General features: G+C 39.5%; 1 protein-coding gene across 1 annotated transcript in view; it reads right to left on the reverse strand.

Annotated features, from left to right (window-relative positions):
• Jam3 (junctional adhesion molecule 3) overlaps positions 1-19,400 on the reverse strand; it is a 51,538-nt gene that overhangs the window by 3,542 nt on the left and 28,596 nt on the right. The window contains exons 2-5 of the mRNA XM_090319717.1: positions 2,705-2,770; positions 1,825-1,938; positions 969-1,121; positions 377-579 (exon numbers count right to left, since the gene is read on the reverse strand). Coding sequence (XP_090175843.1) covers positions 377-579; positions 969-1,121; positions 1,825-1,938; positions 2,705-2,770 — 536 coding nt within the window. The remainder of the gene's footprint in view (positions 1-376; positions 580-968; positions 1,122-1,824; positions 1,939-2,704; positions 2,771-19,400) is intronic.

A 19,400-nucleotide genomic window follows, 5' to 3' on the forward strand; every position in this document is an offset into this window, starting at 1 on the left:
ATAATCAAAACACCATTACCATGCCCAAAGCAATTAACCATCACTTAATATCAAATATCTAGATAGTTATCAAATTTCCCTGATTGTCGCCTAATGATTTGATTATCCAAATAAGGGCTCTAATAATGTCCACTCAACATTTGTTTAATAGCCTTCCTTTGTCTTTTAACTCTAGGTTTCCCTCCCTTATGTTATTCTCTTAGCATATTTATAAGCAAGGAGAGCATTTTTTTTCCTGTAGAATATCTAGCACTCTAGATTTTAGCTCCTGTCTTACAACGGTCTTTCTCTGTCTCTCCATAGCCATTGTTACCACAGAAGTATCCCTAGTCCTGACAAAGGCATATCCACCCTCACCTCCTATAAGAAACCTTACCAGAGTGCCTGTCTCAGGGTTTAAGATAAAGGAGGAATTCCGAAATCTGGGATTAACTCTGGAGTCTGTGGGCAGAGGCACATCATTGCGATACCAGCTGTAGTAAGGCCGGGGATAGCCTTCATTCTCTTGGCACTGCAGTGTAGCCATCTTGCCTACAGGCACGGCCCTTGGGACTCTGCACACAGGGGTTACAGGCTTCACTGCAGGAAAAATACAGGTTTGTGTTTGAAATCTCAGCAACATGGCTTTATTCTTACCAAAGTTCACTGTTACCAGATCAGCTCCAAGGACCAGGGATCCAGCCACATGGGGTTTCTGCACCACTGCACTCCAGTATCTGGAGGGAGTTGTGGAGGTTATGCTAGAATAGTTAGGCCCCTCTCACTGGTAAGGAGCAGTGCAGAAGTTCTACTTCTCCCTCACTTCCTACCCGGCTCCAGCAGCCTCAGCCTCATGAGCACCCCTCCCAGAGCCATGGGAAACCAAGGAATGCAGCTCTGGAAGGAAAGAAATCCAACCTCTTATCCTAAAACTACACACTCAAGGAGCCTGACATTCTAAAAATGCTTTACCATTCATGAGTTCCTACCTTGTACAATTAACTCAATGGTAATCTCATCAATTTCCTTGCGGTCATTTCGAGCAACAACTTCACAGCGATAAAGGGCTGAGTCTGTCCGAGTCACATTCCAGATCTTCAGGGAAGTTTTTCCCAACATTTCTGCACGACCTGCCAAGTCCCCTATAGAAAAGAAGGCACAGGGGGCTGGGAGTTTGGCCTAGTGGTAGAGTGCTTGCCTAGTATGCACAAAGATCTGGGTTCGATTCCTCAGTACCATATACACAGAAAAAAGGTGGAAGTGGTGCTGTGGCTCAAGTGGCCATGAGAAAGTCCAAGGTCAGTGCTCAGGCCCTGATCTCAAGCAGCCCAGGACTGGCAAAAAAAAAAAAAAAAGTCAGAGAAAAAAAGGCACAGGCACTAACAAAACCTCTTAAGACATATCTTGGACAGTTGAAGAGATTGGTTTCTGAGGCTACAATCAATGCCTTAGTATCTTTATTTAAAAGAAATAAGCTCCCTAAGAACTAGAACCATGATAGCCCAGGAAATGGTGGTGGCTCTGCAAACACCTCGCTAATAAAGTTACAGTCCTTCACAAAAAGATGGCTGGGGAAAATGTTCACTATGACTTCTCAGAAAGATGAGCTGTATACAGATTCAAGTCCAAACTAATGAACTGATATTTGTCATAGCCATGTGACAGTTATAGGGAGGTTTGATGTAGAATTCTGCCTATGGTTGGAATTTTCTGTAATAATAAATTCAGCAAATCAAACTATCTTAGCTACAGCCTCAGGCTAGTAGTGTAAGTTTCTGGCCACAAGTACATGTGTAGGCTGCAAACAAGAGAGCTCAGCAGAAACAGCCAACTATGGGATCATACCTTGAATCTTGTTGTCAAAAAACACGTAGGTGGTTTGATCATCTCGGATTTTCTTCCATTCAATTCTAGGGTCGTTTGTCTGTGAGTCCGTAATGATACAAGAAAGTTCCACACCTAATAAACAAAGGGATAAAAGAAGTCTGGTAACTGGGGAACATCTCAGGGTTCCTTGTATGTCCAGGCCCTGCCCTGCCAGCTATCTCTAGTTGAAGAATCTTGTTGTTATGTCAGGACTGGACTTGAATTCAGAGACTCTTGCTCTGTTTTTTGTTTTGTTGGGTTTTTTTTTTTTTTTTTTTGGTTCAAGGTTGTCAATCTACTCCTTGGTCAAGGTCCATTTCTGGCTCTTTTTCTGGTTAGACATAAAGAGTCTTAATGATTTATCTGGGCAAGCTCACTTAACTGGAGATTCTCCAATCTTAGCTTCCTGTGTAGCTATTAGGTCTGAACCACTGTTGCCTAGCATTGAAGAGGGGCATTTACAGACTGCAAACTTAGCCACCTTTAGCCTCCACCTGACTATTGAAAGGGCTTTTGGGAAACAAACAAAAAGGCCCCAGTAAGGATTTTAGCACATAGTGTAAACCCTCCCCCCATCTCTCTCTCTGCATATATATGTATGTATATATGTATCATATGAAATTTCTCTGTTAGGTAAGCACAAAGACAGGCAGGAAACCGATGTTCACCACTACACATTTGTACATGGCTGCCCAGCTGATTCACAGCTTCATGGACACATGTACACCAGCCACTGAGTAGCCACGCCACACAGGTGGTGGCCTGCTATAGATATGGGAGCATGCCTTGAGTTGGCTGCAAGGCTGCCCAATGTCCACTAGTGGGTGCCATTCCCTTCACAATGTCTTTCTGTACTCACTTTCAAATTCCTGTACCACTGGGTTTCGGTTGCTGGACTTGAGGTTCACAGCCCCTATCAAGCAGCCTGCAAGAAAAGAAAAAGTAAAATCAGAGCCTATGTATCAGTAACACCACAAAACCATTGGGCTGAAGTCAAGTTTTCTCTTTTACCTAGGTGACAGTTACCAATCACTGAGGATGGGCAAATATTATAAAACAGTGTCTCTTAGTTAACTACTTAGCTACATGTAGTCGAGATCAAGAGACCAAAAAAAAATTTTTTTTTTTGCCAGTCCTGGGCTTGAGCTCGGGGCCTGAGCACTGTCCTTGGACTTTCTCAAGGCTAGAGCTCTAACACTTGAGCATCAGCACCATTTCCGGCTTTTTTTTTTTCTATGTATGTGGTACCGAGGAATCGAACCTGGGTCTTCGTGCATGCTAGGCAAGCACTCTACCACTAGGCCAAACTCCTGGCCCCCCAAAAATTTTTTTGGTCAGTTGTTGGGCTTGAACTCTTGGCCTGGGCACTGTCCCTGAGCTCTTCAACTCAAGGCTAGCACTCTATCACTTGAGCCACAGTGCCACTTCCAGTTTTCTGGTGGTTAATTGAAGATAAGAATCTCTTAGACTTGGGTGGGGGTGGGGGGAGGGAAATGGAGACCAAGACATGTGAAAGGGTATCAATGTATGGGAATTAATGCACCATCTATCTGGCAAATATCATGTAACCCTTCTATTAATTACAATAAAAATATATGAAAAAAAAAAAGAAACACAGGAAGTTGACTGCATTCCCATTTGGTCTGGCCTACAGAAGGAACGAAGAGAAAAACAAGAGTTCTGTGAGCTCAGTGCTCTCTTCAGTCCCAGAACACAGGCCAAGGAGCTCTGAAGCCTTTCTAAGCATTTCTGCATTGTTGCAGTCATCATTTCAGGTCCAGATCTTCCAGGTCTATGGCCATTCCTCCTTTCTGGCCCTCATCTCCTCTACATTTCAAATCCACAATGCCTAGAAATAAACCCTCATTTTAATTTTTAATTGGTTTTCAAGGAGGATGCCAAACTCATTCAATGGCCATTTAAACAAATGATGCAAAATAATGGAAGTGAGTTTCTCATCTTATACCATATTCATGCAAAAGTTAACTCAAAATAGAGCAAGAGCCTAAATGTAAGAGCTAAAACTACAAAACTCTTAATGGAAAATCTTATTTTATTATGCTATGATTTTTCTGATGATACCAAAGTTTAGATCTAAATAAAAGTTACATAAATGTGAGAATCATGTATCAAATGACATGATCAAAGAAGTGAAAGTAGAATTTGGTTGAAAATCATATGAAATTGACATCAAGATTTAAAAAAAAATCCTCCACCAAAAAACAGCCATAAAATAGGGCAATCCTCCAAATAAGATATACAAATGGTCAATGAGAAAAGAAAAATCGCTCAAAGTTATCTTTCATGCGAAATGAATCACTTTAGGTTAATTCCTTGACATGAAACTTTACATGTTACTCTTCTTTTAAATTAGAAAATCTTTACCACTTCCCCATGCCAAATTCCAGTATAAAATTTTCATCTGTAGTAAATCTATCCTGTTGTTTATCAGACAAAAGTCTAAAAGGAGAGTATGACATTGATTTTTGTTTTTTCATCTTGGGCCTCAGTTGACTTTATTATACTCAAATCATAAGCCTTCACAAGAAAGATTTTATTGGTATAGAAACAAAAGGCATATAACAAGTGATTGTTGTCCTTAATGTACTATGTTATCTCTCATCTCTTTTGCTATCCCTTGGTTATCTCATATTGTTACAGTATTTCACCTTGTTATCTGATAAATTGTATATATGCATATTTGGTTATTTGAAATAGGATAGGGAAGAGGGGAAATCAAGATGAGGGATGGGGGTAGGAAAATGGGGACCAAGACATGAGAAAAGGTATCAATGTTTGTGAGGTAATGCATCTTCTATCTGGTGAATATAATGTAACCTTTCTATTAATTACAATAAAAATATATGGAAAAAAGAAAAAAAAGAAAAATCACTCAAAATCATAACCATAACATACCATAACATCATAACACACCTAAGAGGGAGGACTATGTGTGGCTATGTGTTACTGGGGAAGAACATAGGACCTTGCTAGACCTACTTGAGCATTGTATCATTTGAGCTATGCCCTCATCCCCAAGGCATTCAATAGAAAAAGAAGTGTTGGTAAGGATATGGAGAAATTGGAATCTGAATGCACTGCTGCCAAGATTGTAAAGTGGTGCGATTATCACAGAAAAGTTTGGCAATTCCAAATATAGAACTATTATACGATCCAGAAACTATACTCCTATGGCAAAGAACTGAAAGCAAGAACACCAGTGTTCACAGAAGCATTGCTAACGGTGGGAAAAACCCACATATCTACACAGGACTGGCTAATGTGCAATATACATACAATGTAGTGTGATTCTGCATCCATAGAAGATCAATTTGATACAAGCCATAACAGATGAACTTTAAAGACATTCACCTAGATGGAATACACAAAAAGATAGATACATCTGGTTTGACTTACATGCAACAACTACATGAGGTGAATCAAGAAGCAAAAAGAAGATAGACTAGATGTTCCTAGGAAATAGGGAACAAACCTTCACCTGTCAGTGTCACACAGTGGCAAGAAAAACAACCAGGTGAAGAAACAGCCTCCCCTTTCATGTACACTCAGGCGGTTTACTCCTTCCACTCACCCACATGTGAGCAGGAGGAGCAGAGAGACTCTACCTGCTGCTGCTGCTACTGCTGCTTATAAACAATTAAGCTTTATCTGTCCACTAACAGAATTCAAGTACCCTGGACTTCCATATATGTAGATTTTCATCTGATTTTTAAAACTAAGCTTAAAGTGCAGAAGCATAGTATTTCTAGAAGTATACAAAGTATCCCTTCACCATTTTTGTGTGTATCCTTTGGGATCTAAATACCACAATGATTTGCTGTCATTTAACAAAGGAACAAAAGTTTCAAGTTCACGCTGAAATAATTACAGACTAACAGAAAGTTGATCTAGGCACTCTCCATCACAGAACCCAGCAATGTTGTTGAGCACTTGTCCTGAAAACAAAAACAAACCAAACCCTGAATCACATTCACAAAATCCTACACTTTGGTTTATAGCACTTTAATGCCCCAGGCTGAAACCTGTACTCTGTTCTTGTGGGCACTGTTTCTGAAGTCTGAAGTAACTTACCACTTCTTCTGTAGGTAAGGTGGTTTCCCACAGCTGCTTACAAAATGTTTTCTTTACCTTTCATTTTCCGTGTAAATAGGACTGCGTAGGTTTGTGGTTTAGGGCATTATCCTGCTGGATATCTGCCAAGCTTCCTGGACTTGCGGTGTCTGGCATGTCTGGCATGGTGTCTGGCATTACAGTTCAGAAATCTTCAGTCATGCTTGCTTTAAATATTTCTTATGTTTCCTTCATTTCTTTCTGGTATGAACCACAACACATATGTTGCACTTACTGTGGTTGACCTGGGATTATGAGATACTCCTGTATTATATTCTAGTTCTCGTTTTCTAGTCTTTGGTTTGGAAAATGTTCAAACAGATGACTGTATTTGTACAGGTTTCTCCAATCTACTAAAGGGTCCATCAATATATCAGATGCTGTTGCTTACACCTATAATCCTAGCTACTTTAAGGCTGAGATAAACAGGACTGCAGTTCGATGTTGTTACTCAGGTATGCGGCCATGAGACATCATCTCAGTCAATAAGCTGAAGTGGTACAGCACCTGCCTAGCAACTGTGAGGCCCAAGTTCAAAAGCGCAGCATCACAATTTGCTGTTTCCATTTCTGTCACAGATTTTCTATTTCTAGCATGTTTGTGACTATATTTCTATAACGCTACTTTCAGTACCCATATATTCTTGCACACTGTTTACTTATCCCACTAGAACCCTTAACATATATTAATCACATCTGTTTTAAACTACTGTCTCATAATGCTAACATCCCTGCCATACCAGTTCTCTGACACTTGCTCTGGTTTCTTCAAACTATGGTCTGGTTTTCTGTTGTTTTCTTTTACTTGGTGAAAGCCAAACAGGATGTACTAAGTCAATAAATAAGGCTTTAGTGTTGTGATGGTTATGTCTGTTCCCAAGTGTTTCCTAACTTTGAGCACTTTCAGTTGGCCAAAATGGCTACAGGGAACTAGATCTAGGTATTTATATCCTTCCTACCCCATGCCATCTAGGGTGATAAACCTCTATGTTAGGCTGTGAAAAAAAAGTTTTTCTTGATAAGAACTGAATGATATATCCTTCTCAGCTGGAAAGCATTTTTCCCAAGATTTCACTGAGAGAACTGAAGGTAAAACAAGTGTTGGAGTCTCTTGAGACAGGGACTCCTAGTGTTTTTAGTTTTCAAACTTGGCCATGTCTCGAATAATGTCATTTATAGTCTTGGTTTTCTTACTCCCAATACTAGCTCTTTGATTTTGCTTCTGGGTTTTCTGCCCTATGTTCTAGCATCCCAGGGTTCTCTGTATCTGTCTGCTTTTCTCTCCAGTTTTAGAGCAAAGGTTTGATCTGTGACTTCAGTTCTCTAGCAGATCTAAGACCTCGTGATATTTAAGTCAAAGCTGTTCAGCTCTTGTTAAGGATGGGTGAAGGGAAGACCTATGGATGGATTGGTTTTGTATATTGTTACTGTGTAGAGTTTTAATTGTTCTAATGTGCATATATATGCATATGTGAACACATCCATATATACATGTATAGTTTTTCTCTTTTATTTCTTTAATTGAATTCAGGGCTCTATACGCTAGGCAAGTGTGCTGCCATTTGAACAATGTCCCAAGTCCTATCTGTATGCAACCCTTAGGCCTTTCTTTAGGCCGTTTATATATATGGTCATGTCATCTAGAAACAGATAATTTACTGCTTCCTATCCAACTATGCTGCGTTTTTGCCCTTTTCTGGAGAAATTCTAATATGATGATGAATAGAAATGGTGAGTTAAAGCTACTTCAGTCATAAATTAAGATGAGAACAAATCTCAGTTTGAGGCCTAGATCAAACAAACAAACAAACAAACAAAGGGTTAGCTAGATCCTATCTCAATCAATAGCCCAGGTGTGGAATACATATGCTCTTTTATTATTTCTCACATATTCTTTTGTACACACACACACACACACACACACAATCAGTGAACAAAAGGTATTCTTATTTTGCATGAGGAACAGGAAAAAAAATTAGAATAAAGGGAAGTGTCAAGCATTGTAGGAGTTTCAGAAGAAAGGAGAATGTGACATTTTAACACATATGTATAATATGTCAGGTTCCCCCTTGGCTCTGGAACATTCATTGTACACTGGTACGCTGCTATTCTGAGTTCATAAGAAGATCATCCAAGACTGAATTGCTTCAAAGAGACTAAGAGATGCATTTTCAAACTAGAAGAGCAACTCAGTTCAGGACAGACTACTAATCAATCCTGTACCTGAAATTCCATTTTCAAAACTCTTACAGGTTGGGGCTGGGAGCATGGCCTAGTGGGTAGAGTGCTTACCTAACAGGCACAAAGCCCTGAGTTTGATTCCTTGGTACACACACACAGAAAAAGCCAGAAGTGGTGCTGTGTTTTAGTGGTAGAGTACTAGCCTTATGCTCAGGGACAGTGCTCAAGCCTGAGTTCAAGCCCCAGGACTGGCAAAAACAAAATGATGACAACAACAATAACGAAACAAAAACAACAACAACAACAAACCTCTTACATGCTAAAGATATTAAGTTAAATATATGAAGTATTATCAAGAAATGAAAATCCTATTTCATACTTTACTTTCATTATGATTTTGTGCCCTCATTTCCCCAACAGTAAACTCTTAAAACATCTTCACCCTTCTTTCACCAAAATTTGAAGATGAGTAAATTACACATGCAGAAGAACAACCATTCATTATTATATTTGCTATAAACAACCTTTCATGTTTCAAACTTAATCAGGAGTTCAATAATACAAATGTGGACTGTATCACAATCCCATGTGAAGACTAAAGCAGGCAAAGGAAAGACAAGCTGAGAAATTAAAAGAGAAGGGTCAGAAAGAAGGGAGTTCTACTTGCTTCAGGTTCAAATGCTGAAGGACTAACTCAAAGTACATTTTTAGATAAAGCATGTGAGGAGGTAAAAAGGGTTAGACAAGGTCATAAAGGTGAAGCCTTAATCCAACAAAACTAGCACCCTTTTAAGAATAACAAGGACACATCAGGTGTACACATGCACAGAGGAAAAGAAAACGTGAAAATGATGAATCCACATCATGTCCAGAAATTCTATATTTCTGCATATCAAAATAGGGTTAAATTCATAGATTATAAAGGCTGTCATTTGTTCAAGGATACTTAATCCTATGAACAAGAGAAAGAAGTTCAGTGACTGCAGACCCAGGGACCATTCCTTGAATGGCTTCTCTACAGGGAAGCAGAAATTATAAAAACAAACAAGCACAAGATGAGGGGTGGGGGAGGGGGGAAGGGAAATGGGGACCATGACATGTGAAAGGGTATCAACGTGTGGGAATTAAGGCACCATTTATTTGGCAAATATCATGTAACCCTTCTATTAATTACAATAAAAAATATATTAAAAAAAACAAACAAGCAAACACACACACATACACAGAGAGAGAGAGAGAGAGAGAGAGAGAGAGAGAGAGAGAGAGAGAGGATAGCATATCTACCTGTATTAAGAAGATTAAACCCAGGCAGTCATTTTTACAAGTTACTAATACTCAAGAAAATAACCTGAGGAGCCGGGAGTTTGGCCTAGTGGTTAAAGTGCTTGCCTAGCATGCATGAAGACCCGGGTTCGATTCCTCGGTACCACATACATAGAAAAAAGCCGGAAGTGGTGCTGAGGCTCAAGTGGTAGAGCTCTAGCCTTGAGAAAGTCCAAGGACAGTGCTCAGGCCCTGAGCTCAAGCCCAGGACTGGCAAAAAAAAAAAAAAAAGAAAGAAAGAAAGAAAATAACCTGAGGTGGTAGAGGCATGCCTAGCTGGCTTACCTATGAGCCCCTGGGTTTAAATCACCAGTCCCCTCCTGCCCCACTTCTCCAATGTACTCAACCTATACCAGCAATGTTAGTCCAAGGCTAAAACCCAAGAAGAAAATGTAGCCTTTTCTTCCCTCCTCTTTCTTTTCCCTCCCTCCCTCCTTTTTTCCTTCCTTCTTTCTTTTCTCCTCCCCTTCCTTCTTCTTCCCTTCTTCCCTTCCTCTCTTTGTACAGGTCCTAGGGCTTGAAGTCAGGGCTTAGGCATTGTTCTTGAGCTTTTTGCTCATAGATAGAACTGTACTATTTTATCCACAGTTCTACTTTTGGCTTTTTGGTGATTGGTTGGAGGTAAGAGTCTCATAGACTTTCCTATCTACACTGGATCCAAACCATGATGCTCAGCTCTCAGCCTCCTGAATAGCTAGGATTATAAGCATTAGCTACCAGTACTTAGCCTCTTTCTTTCGACTGTAAACAACATCTCAACTTCTGTACTCTCATTTTTACAAATAAAAATGTCACAATTTGACTTACTATAGGAATCAATATGTGCTATCAGAGGCACTTGCAACAATGAGAGACATGACAGTTCACATATCCAGTGTGGAGAAGAGTTATAAAGTTTGAGCAGGCAGCAGTATGAGAAGGCCAGCAAAATGTCAACTAGCATCATTTACTCTCCTGACTTTCTTCCTCTATTTTTAAAGCTATTTTAGGAGTCACAATTGTCAGTCCATTCTTAATTGGTCCTATTTGTCTGACATTATTCTGTAGTTCTAAAGGCATCAGGCTTTGAAATAGCTTTTAGTGACACGACAGCATTAGTCCTCTTTCTTGAAAACAGACCACAGTAGTGTGACAGTTTCAGGGTGGGGCAGAAAGTGGACACAATTCAAGACTGTCAGAGAAAGGGGTATCATTTCCAATTATAAATGATGGATGTACCTAAGTGACCTCTGTTAAGTCCACAGCGAAGTAACAGAACTAGTGTTTTGAGCTGTGTTTCAAACTCTATGTCCAATATTCCTGTGAGTCCATGAAAGAAATTAAACATTCTGGTTAAATTTTTAAATTTTTGCATATTTGATAAGAAACGTGAGGTTGGCATAATGGTACAGGCTGTAAACACAGTATTTGGCAGGCTGTGGCAGGAGAATTGTTAAATTAGGACCAGCCTGGGCTACAGAGTGTGGTGCTGTTTCCAAAAAAATTTTTAAAAAAAAGACAAAACAAAGAAAAAGAAAAGTAGTAGAAAGGGAAAGAGAAAGTAAAAAGGGAGAAAGAAGGAACTTTTTCTTTTAATTCTGAAAATCCCTCATCAATAATCTAAACACATATTTCTCAAATGCTAAGTGACAAGAAGGTAGGACAGAGGCAAGGCCATCCTAGAATGCCGGGTTATCTATACCACAATGACAGCAAGAAAGACAGATGAAATTTCTGGTATCCTTAAGGACCAAACAAGGCATTGAACAGCTGAATAAAAGCAATGAGATTTCAGAAAAAAGAAACAAGCAGGATTCAACACAAATCACACACTGCACAGATTTGTTCCCAGAAGCAAGCCTTGTGCCATAAATAGTGGTATCTGGTATGATGGTTCTATAGAGGAGAACCTGACAAGATACTGGCATTGCTATGCTAGCTCTGTCACAGACTATTTGAATTGTCTCCATTTATGTGCCCATGTTTCACCTACACCAATAAAGAGCCACAGAAAAGATGCACTACCATGTAGAGAAGTAAATAAGCTCTGAATCTTGCCTTCAACATACAGAAATGTGGACTATCCTAAAAAGAGCACAAGCCCATCTCTGTGAGGTTTTCCTCTTAGTTCTCAGAAAAAGATGACAGAGTTGTCATGCATATGAAGGAATCTGTGTGACACGACAGCACTGGCTCTGTGGATGAGATGATGATGACATGGATAAAGAATACTGGAACCATTCATCTACATATGAGTCACAGCCTTTGAAGCCATCTAATGAGAAAAATTGAGCAAAGAAAATGTAGCCAGAGGACCTCAGGAATTGTCTCTTGAGGACATTTTTGTAAATTTTTATATCCTCTGGTAGGCAATTTGGCCCAAGAATTATTAGCATCCTACCATTCTGGATACTGTATTATAAGAAAAATATATACTTTTTCTGAGATGACAAGGGTGAGCAGGGGAAGAAATGTCTTGACAGAGTAAAAATTCACATATAATGAAGTGATCAAGCTGGGTGCAGGGGCTTACACCTGTAACCCTAGCTACTCAGGAGGCTGAGATCTGAGGATCAAGGTTCAAAGCCAGCCTCGCCAAAAGGACCTGAGAGACTCTTATCTCCAATTAACCTCTAGAAAATGGGAAGTGGGGCTTGGCGCAAGGGTAGAGTGGTAGCCTAGAGCTGAAGAGCTCAGGGACATGGCCCTGGCCAAGTTCAAGCCCCACAAAAAGAAAAAAAAAAGAAGAAATAATCAGTGTACACAGAAAGATGAATAGGCAGATAGGAATTAGTGGGAACTTTAAATTCAGAAAGAACATTATTTTGGCAGGTAGCAAATGTGATGATTAGTAGCTTCTTACAAGTTAGCTTACTGTTCTACTCCAGAGAACTGAACATGTCAAAGTCTTTCTCCAGGACAGTGGACCTGCTGCAGGACTGGTATGTAATACAGGGAGAACAGATGTCCTCCCACCAACACTTTATAGCTTATCTCTGGAGAAGTGAAAGGGTAAAACATAGTGACCTCAGGACTTTCAAAACATGTTCTAGACGATGGTTTAGTCTCCTAGCCTCCCATGAATTTGGGAAAGGAATACAGCACGTACTTACCAAAGAGTTCTGATCCTAAAGAGGTTAATTATAAGTACAAAGTCAAAACCAAAAGGCACGTGTTTTGATTCCTAGTTCCTGCATCCTGATTTATTTCAAGATTGTTTTAGATGAGATATGCTAAAATGTATAAAGTGCTAAAAACAACAACTATTATATATAAAGAGGGTCTGGGGCCAAGCACCTAGGGCTCAAACCTGTAATCCTCGCTACTCAGGAGGCTGAGCTCTGAGGATCCTGGTTTCAAGCCAGCCCCAGCATGAGAATTAACCACCAAAAAACTGGAAGTGGTGCCGGGGATCATAGTGGTACAGTGCTAGTCTTGAGCTGAAGAGCTCAATGACAGTGCTCAGGCCCAAAGTTCAAGCTCCACGTCTAACCAAAATCAAAAAAAGATCTGAACTGAAAGGAAGACATGAGTCACAGTGAAGCTCAAAATGATAGCCTATTGTTCTACTGAAACTCTTTCTTAGAAGAGTTTTCAGTGAAGAAGAAGAAGAAGAAAACTACCACGTCTCCAACCCAACCCAGTCATTGCTTCCTTCCAATGAAGAAGAGGACGTCAGAGATGAGAATGACAAGACAAGAAAGGAAACAGTTACATGCAGATGTCCACAACAACACCTTCCCTGTTCCCTTGGCTCCTCACAGTCTATGCTGGAGATACTGTGTTCTTTGTTTCCCCTTCCCTTTCCTAATCTGGAACCATTTTAGCAGCTGTGGACCACAACTGAAGTTTCCTCCTTCAGTTTTGAGACCTTCCGGCAACTCTGCTGGAGCCAAGGAAATGGATGACAAGCCAGATACATGGTGATCACTTGGCTTGTTAAAAATACCATTTCTCAACTTACCACTTCATTCCTGGGAACACATACACCTCAAATTCTAATTCAATAGGCTAGGAAAGATGTTTCCAAGCCTCCCTGGCAAGTCTTATTGGGGGAGCCTTTCTAATTTACTCATTACAAAGGCCAGACCCCAAATGTGGAATTACAAGCAGAAATACAGCCCTGCTATTAAGCATGAGGACAATGATACCTATTTCCCTTTACTATTCTAAGAAGTTCCTGGCCACAAAGTGTACCTAGTGTCTCAGAGGAAAAATCAATCAACAGCTAAATATAAGAAAAATATAGGGCCGGGAGTTTGGCCTAGTGGTTAAAGTGCTTGCCTAGCATGCATGAAGACCCGGGTTCGATTCCTCGGTACCACATACATAGAAAAAAGCCGGAAGTGGTGCTGAGGCTCAAGTGGTAGAGCTCTAGCCTTGAGAAAGTCCAAGGACAGTGCTCAGGCCCTGAGCTCAAGCCCAGGACTGGCAAAAAAAAAAAAAAAAAGAAAGAAAAGAAAAATATATGTTGAAGTACTATTAGTCTTAGCCCATGAATACTCTAATTCAGTAGAGGTTAACTTAGTTTTGATTAGTTTTATAAGAGCTTTAGCTACTCCAGCAAGCGTCTTGAAGGTCCACAACAAACTACATCCAAAGAGTACTGTTCAGCCTAGATCCAGATAGTTCAAGGTGTCAATGTGCAAACTTTGGCCTTAAAAAAAAAGAGAGAAAGAAAAAATACAAGAAAGGGAGATGGGAAGACTGAACAAATGCAATCATGCTATTTAGTACATCCTGTGTAGAAAATGAACTATGTAACTTTTGGGCAGGCACTGAAAGGGGAGATTGGGGGAAGGTGATGGAAAGGGTGACATTATCCCCCCCCCCAAAAAAAGAAATGTACCTGTCATCTCACTTATGAACTGTAACCCCTCTGTACAACACCTTAGTAGTAACGATAAAATTATATTTAAAAATAACAATAGAACTTGTAAGCAGCAGAATAGACCTGTTGACTCAAGAACCAAATGCTCCTTTAGTGGAAGGTCAAGGAGCATCTATTTTAGCAGTGGCTATTATTACTTAAATACAGGGATGACTAGGAGAAAAAATCTAGAGCTGTCTTAGCTTTTCATAACAAATTAAATTAATTGGGGTTTATATTCATTACTGTGAACCAGGATAGAAAAGAACTTGTATTTTAGAAAATTTTTCTCTTCAAGTCAGACATGTTGTTTGTTAAAAACTAGCTCATGCATACTATATTTAGCTTTTTGGCAGTGTGTCCAGTTTGTCTCCTGCTCTTGACTAGCACTCCACAGCACTGCATGCGTGTACGTCAGCATGCATCACTGTGGGACTGCACTGGCCTCCGGGGGCTCAGGCCTAAATATAAAGTAGTACTGAAGGCTCTCTCCTGGAGAGTAACCACACATTTATTCGCTAAAATAGACCACTTCCGTATGAGAAAGCTATCATAGAGAAAAATATAACATAAAATACCATCATTCCTACAAATGTCTAGGTTCCTTAACCAGTTCTTCACGGGATTTAAGAGAAAGCATAGGGGAAGAACACAGATTATCTTCCAGACCTACTGACCTAAAAATTACATGTGTGTATCAGCAAAGAATATATCATAAATTGATCTGAACTAAATTAAATGGTTATATATTGAAACAATCCCTTAAAAATAAAGTACATGCTTATAAACCAAGCTACTTAGGAAGCAGAGACAGGAGAACCATGCCTATGTTTGAGGTCAACCCAGGCAAAGGTAGTGAGTCCAAAACAGAAACAAAAACAAGTGGTTGTATCTCAGGATATATGGCGCCTAGAACCCCAGTACCAAAATAAGAAATAACTATAACTAAAAGCATAAGCCAGGCATAATGGTACATACGTGTATACCTGTAACCCTAAAACACTTGCAGGTAGAGGCAGAAGATTTAGAACCGCCTAGATAATACAGGAAGACCTTTTCTCAGAAAAAAGACAAAACTGAAATCTATCTGGGAGGGTATTTGTGGATGAGAGTCACATTTAAATTGGTGAAGCAAACTACTTTTCATAGTGTGAATAGGGTCTTATCCAATCAGCTGATAGCTGGAAAAGAACAAAAAAGACCACCTTCCCCTAGAGCAAGGCAGAATTTTCCAGCAGATGGTCTTTGGACTTCATCTGTACCACTGGCTCTCCTGAATCTCCAGGCTGCCAGCCCACACTGCAGATTCTGAAATCTAATGAATCAGCTTGTTACAATAAACCTCTATTTAACTTATCTCCTGATCATTTTTTTTGTTTTTTTTCTGGAGAATGCTGACATTCGAATGTTCCCGTGATATCAGTGCTTTAAAAAAAAATCTGTATGATTCCGCTGCAAATACACAGTGGGATCTGTATTTAGAGTTGTCCTTTAAAGAGTTCTATGAAGTACGCTTTAAGGGGCAACCCCAAATGCAGAGTGAAAGCAGTATCAAGTAATATTCCAATGTGATGCTAGCAAGAACCACAGATGAGATGTTTTTTGAGTGCACACACATTGTTTCTGTTTTATTGCACTGTCTCCAAATTCATACCATTAAAGATTTCATAAGCATCAATTTGATTAATCCAATAACATAACAGAATGAAATTTTGTGTAGTAGTCACCCTGGACTGCAGTTTGAGAATAATAGCCCTGAAGGAATATTACACATCTTCTTTACCTTAATGTACAGCTTTATAAAGTTTAAGTGGAAAGTTTGGGAGGTCATAGAGAAACAGTTACTGCTGTGTTTAAAGGAATCTGTGAATGAAGACTAAAAGGGAAAGAGAATGTCTAGATGTATATATTCCTTCGGTACAACCATACAGGATCTAAACTAGCAGTTGGGGACAGGGAGGAGAAAAGAAGAAGGAAGCAGATAAGAATGAGGGGACAGGGCCGGGAATTTGGCCCACTGGTAGAGTACTTGCCTAGCATGCACGAAGACCCAGGTTCGATTCCTGTTACCACATACATAGAAAAAAGCCAGAAGTGGTGCTGTGGCTCAAGTGGTAGAGCCCTAGCCTTGAGAAAATCCAGGGACAGTGCTCAGGCCCTGAGCTCATGCCCAGGACTGGCAAACAAACAAACAAAAAAAAAATGAAGGGGCAGATAGGTAAAAGGAAGGCAGAAAGTAAAGGGGGAGGAAGGAAAAGCATGACCAAGAATATAATCTACTGTAATGATGCACATAAACAGAAACAGAAATAGAACTATATGTCACATCTCTTTATGTCTCATGCGCCTAATTTTGCACTTAAATGTCACTGTACTAACTACAACATGCTTGTTGAGGGGAGGGGGGCCATAAATCTAGCATTATCACTTTTCCTAACTGCAGATTAATCAGACTAAGCATAAAAAAACAAACAAAATTTTCCTGCATATTTCCAGGAGACCACTCTCAGTATCACTTTTCCTAACTGCAGACTAATCAGACTAAGCATAAAAAAACAAACAAAATTTTCCTGCATGTTTCCAGGAGACCAATCTCAGAGGTACTGAGGCATGGAAAATGTGTGTGCCCAAGCATAGAACATGTGTCAGAGCATATTCTTGTTCTGTAAAATGCTGTATCTGCAAATATATTATCTCTGATGCATGGAAGACCTAATGTGAAAGCACTATTTGATCTGAGTACAGTCTGGAATCAGAATTCCAAAAGCATACTGTGTGCTTTCATATGCTACAGGGAATAATTCAAAGTTGTGTCTATATTCCAATTCAGACACACTGAATAATCCCCTCTGGCATAAGCGCTGTAAGGCCCCCACACTGGATCTTTGCAGTTGAAATAGCCTTGGCTGTTTCTATGAAAGGCGGTGCAGGAGAATCACTGGACTGAATCTGAATTAAGAGCTACTTTGGGGACCCAAGATTGAAAATTATAAGGTAACTTCACTTACCAAAGACCACTTACATAAAATACAGTTTAATTATTTGTTCTGTTTCACTACATAGTAACAAGAAACATACTATTCAAAGCTGCAGAACATGTGTTTTAGATTTAACATGATGAGAAAAGAATAGACTACATAATTTTGAGATTTTAGAAGTAAGAGGACATGGACAAGGGCTCTCAAAAGAGTCTATTTCTGGGATCAGGAATATGGTAGAGTGTTTGCCTAGTATACACTAAGACCGGGTTCAATTCCTCAATAACTCATACATAGAAAAAGCCAGAAGTGGTGCTATGACTCAAATGGTAGAGCTCTAGCCTTGAGAAAGTCCAATGACACTGCTTAAGCCCTGAGTTCAAGCCCCAGAACTAGCAAAAAATAAGTTTATTTCTGATATGTTCACACTGGTTACAGGGAAGTCCCAGCTGAGTTAGAACAACAGATTACAAACTACTATTTCTCTAAGACAGGAGAAGGAAAACCTTTTCACCTTGATACACATAAGAAAAAAAAATCAAGTGAACTATTTTTCTTATTTCAGTGAAGAATAAAAGTATTTCAGTGAAGAATAAAAATATTTAAACTGGCAGGGTGTAGGGGCTCACACCTGTAATCCTAGCTACTCAGGAGGCTGAGATCTGAGGATTTAATTTCAAAGCCAGCCAGGGCATGAAAGTCCATAAGACTATTGTTTCCAATTAACTGCTGGAAAACCTCAAGTGATACTATGGCTCAAGAGATAGAGCACTGGCCTTGAGCTGAAGAGCTCAGGGACAGCACGCAGGCCGAGTTCAAGCCCCATGACCAAACAAAACAAAACAAACAAAAATAGAAACATATACATTTGGTGGTGAGCAGAAGTTCCAGATATGGAAACACCCAGCATTTCCTCACTCTTGAAATGCCCCTTTCTAATCTATGTCCCATGGTAATCATAAATAGTTATGCACTTCATTTAATGCAGAAATTGGTAAGAATTTCAATGATTTATATAAGCAGACAGAAAATCAGTAAATATATAGAAGATTAAAAACTAAAACAATAAGACCAAAGGAACAAAAGGCGCATGGTCTCCTTGTTATGTAGATCGTAGATCCAAACAACACAAGAGTGATGACTCAATATTAGGGTAGCTACTCAGCAGTATGAGATCTGAGGACTGGGGATGGGAACCAGGTCATGGAAACTCTTATCTCCAATAAACTACTAAAAAAAAAAAAAAAAGCAGAAATAAAGCTGTGGCTCAAGCAGTAGATCGCTATCTTAAGCAAAAGAAGCTTAGGGACAGCAACCAGACCTGTAGTTCAATCTCCAAGACAATGAGAAAAAAACCCTACAATTAAAGTACCACTATGTATCAATTAGATGATATGTTAAGTATTAATAAAGGTACAAAAAACTTGATTTCCCATTCCGGGAAGCTGGGAAAGTAAAAGTATTCTAGAAAATACTGAGGCATATGATAGAGTGCTTGCCTAACATGCATATACCTAAGTATCAATCAGAATGCAGAATGCAGAAGCCCTGGCTTCGATTGATAAAGCCCTGTGTACATACACAGAAAAAGCTAGAAGTGCTGCTGTGATTCAAGTAGTAGAGTGCTAGCCTTGAGCAAAAGAAGCTCAGGGACAGTGCCCAGGCCCTGAGTTCAAGCCCTAGTACACAAACACACACAAACACACACACCCACGCACGCACACGCACGCACATACACAGTCCAAAACAAACAAAAAATAGTATTCTATTGTTTAACATGTCATTTGAAATATGATGTAAAAATCAATGTTAATAAATTCTTTAATAAAAAATATCACTCACATACACACACACATACTCATTTAACTCATTTATGGGAAGAAATCAACAAAATTTCTTTTTTTTATTTTCTATTCTGTACCATAGTAACGGAAAAGAAATGAGTCAGTAAAATCATAGTAATAAAAAGGATGAAAATAGGATGGATAGAAGTGTAGCCCAGTAATAGAAAGAATACTCAGCATGCATGATACCCTAGGTTTGATCCCTAGCGCAAAACAAAAAAAAGAAACACTAGTTCTTCTCATATTAGGC

Source organism: Megascapheus bottae, chromosome 27 (assembly GCF_031878675.1).
Source record: "Megascapheus bottae isolate mThoBot1 chromosome 27, mThoBot2.hap1, whole genome shotgun sequence".
Lineage (NCBI taxonomy): Eukaryota > Metazoa > Chordata > Mammalia > Rodentia > Geomyidae > Megascapheus > Megascapheus bottae.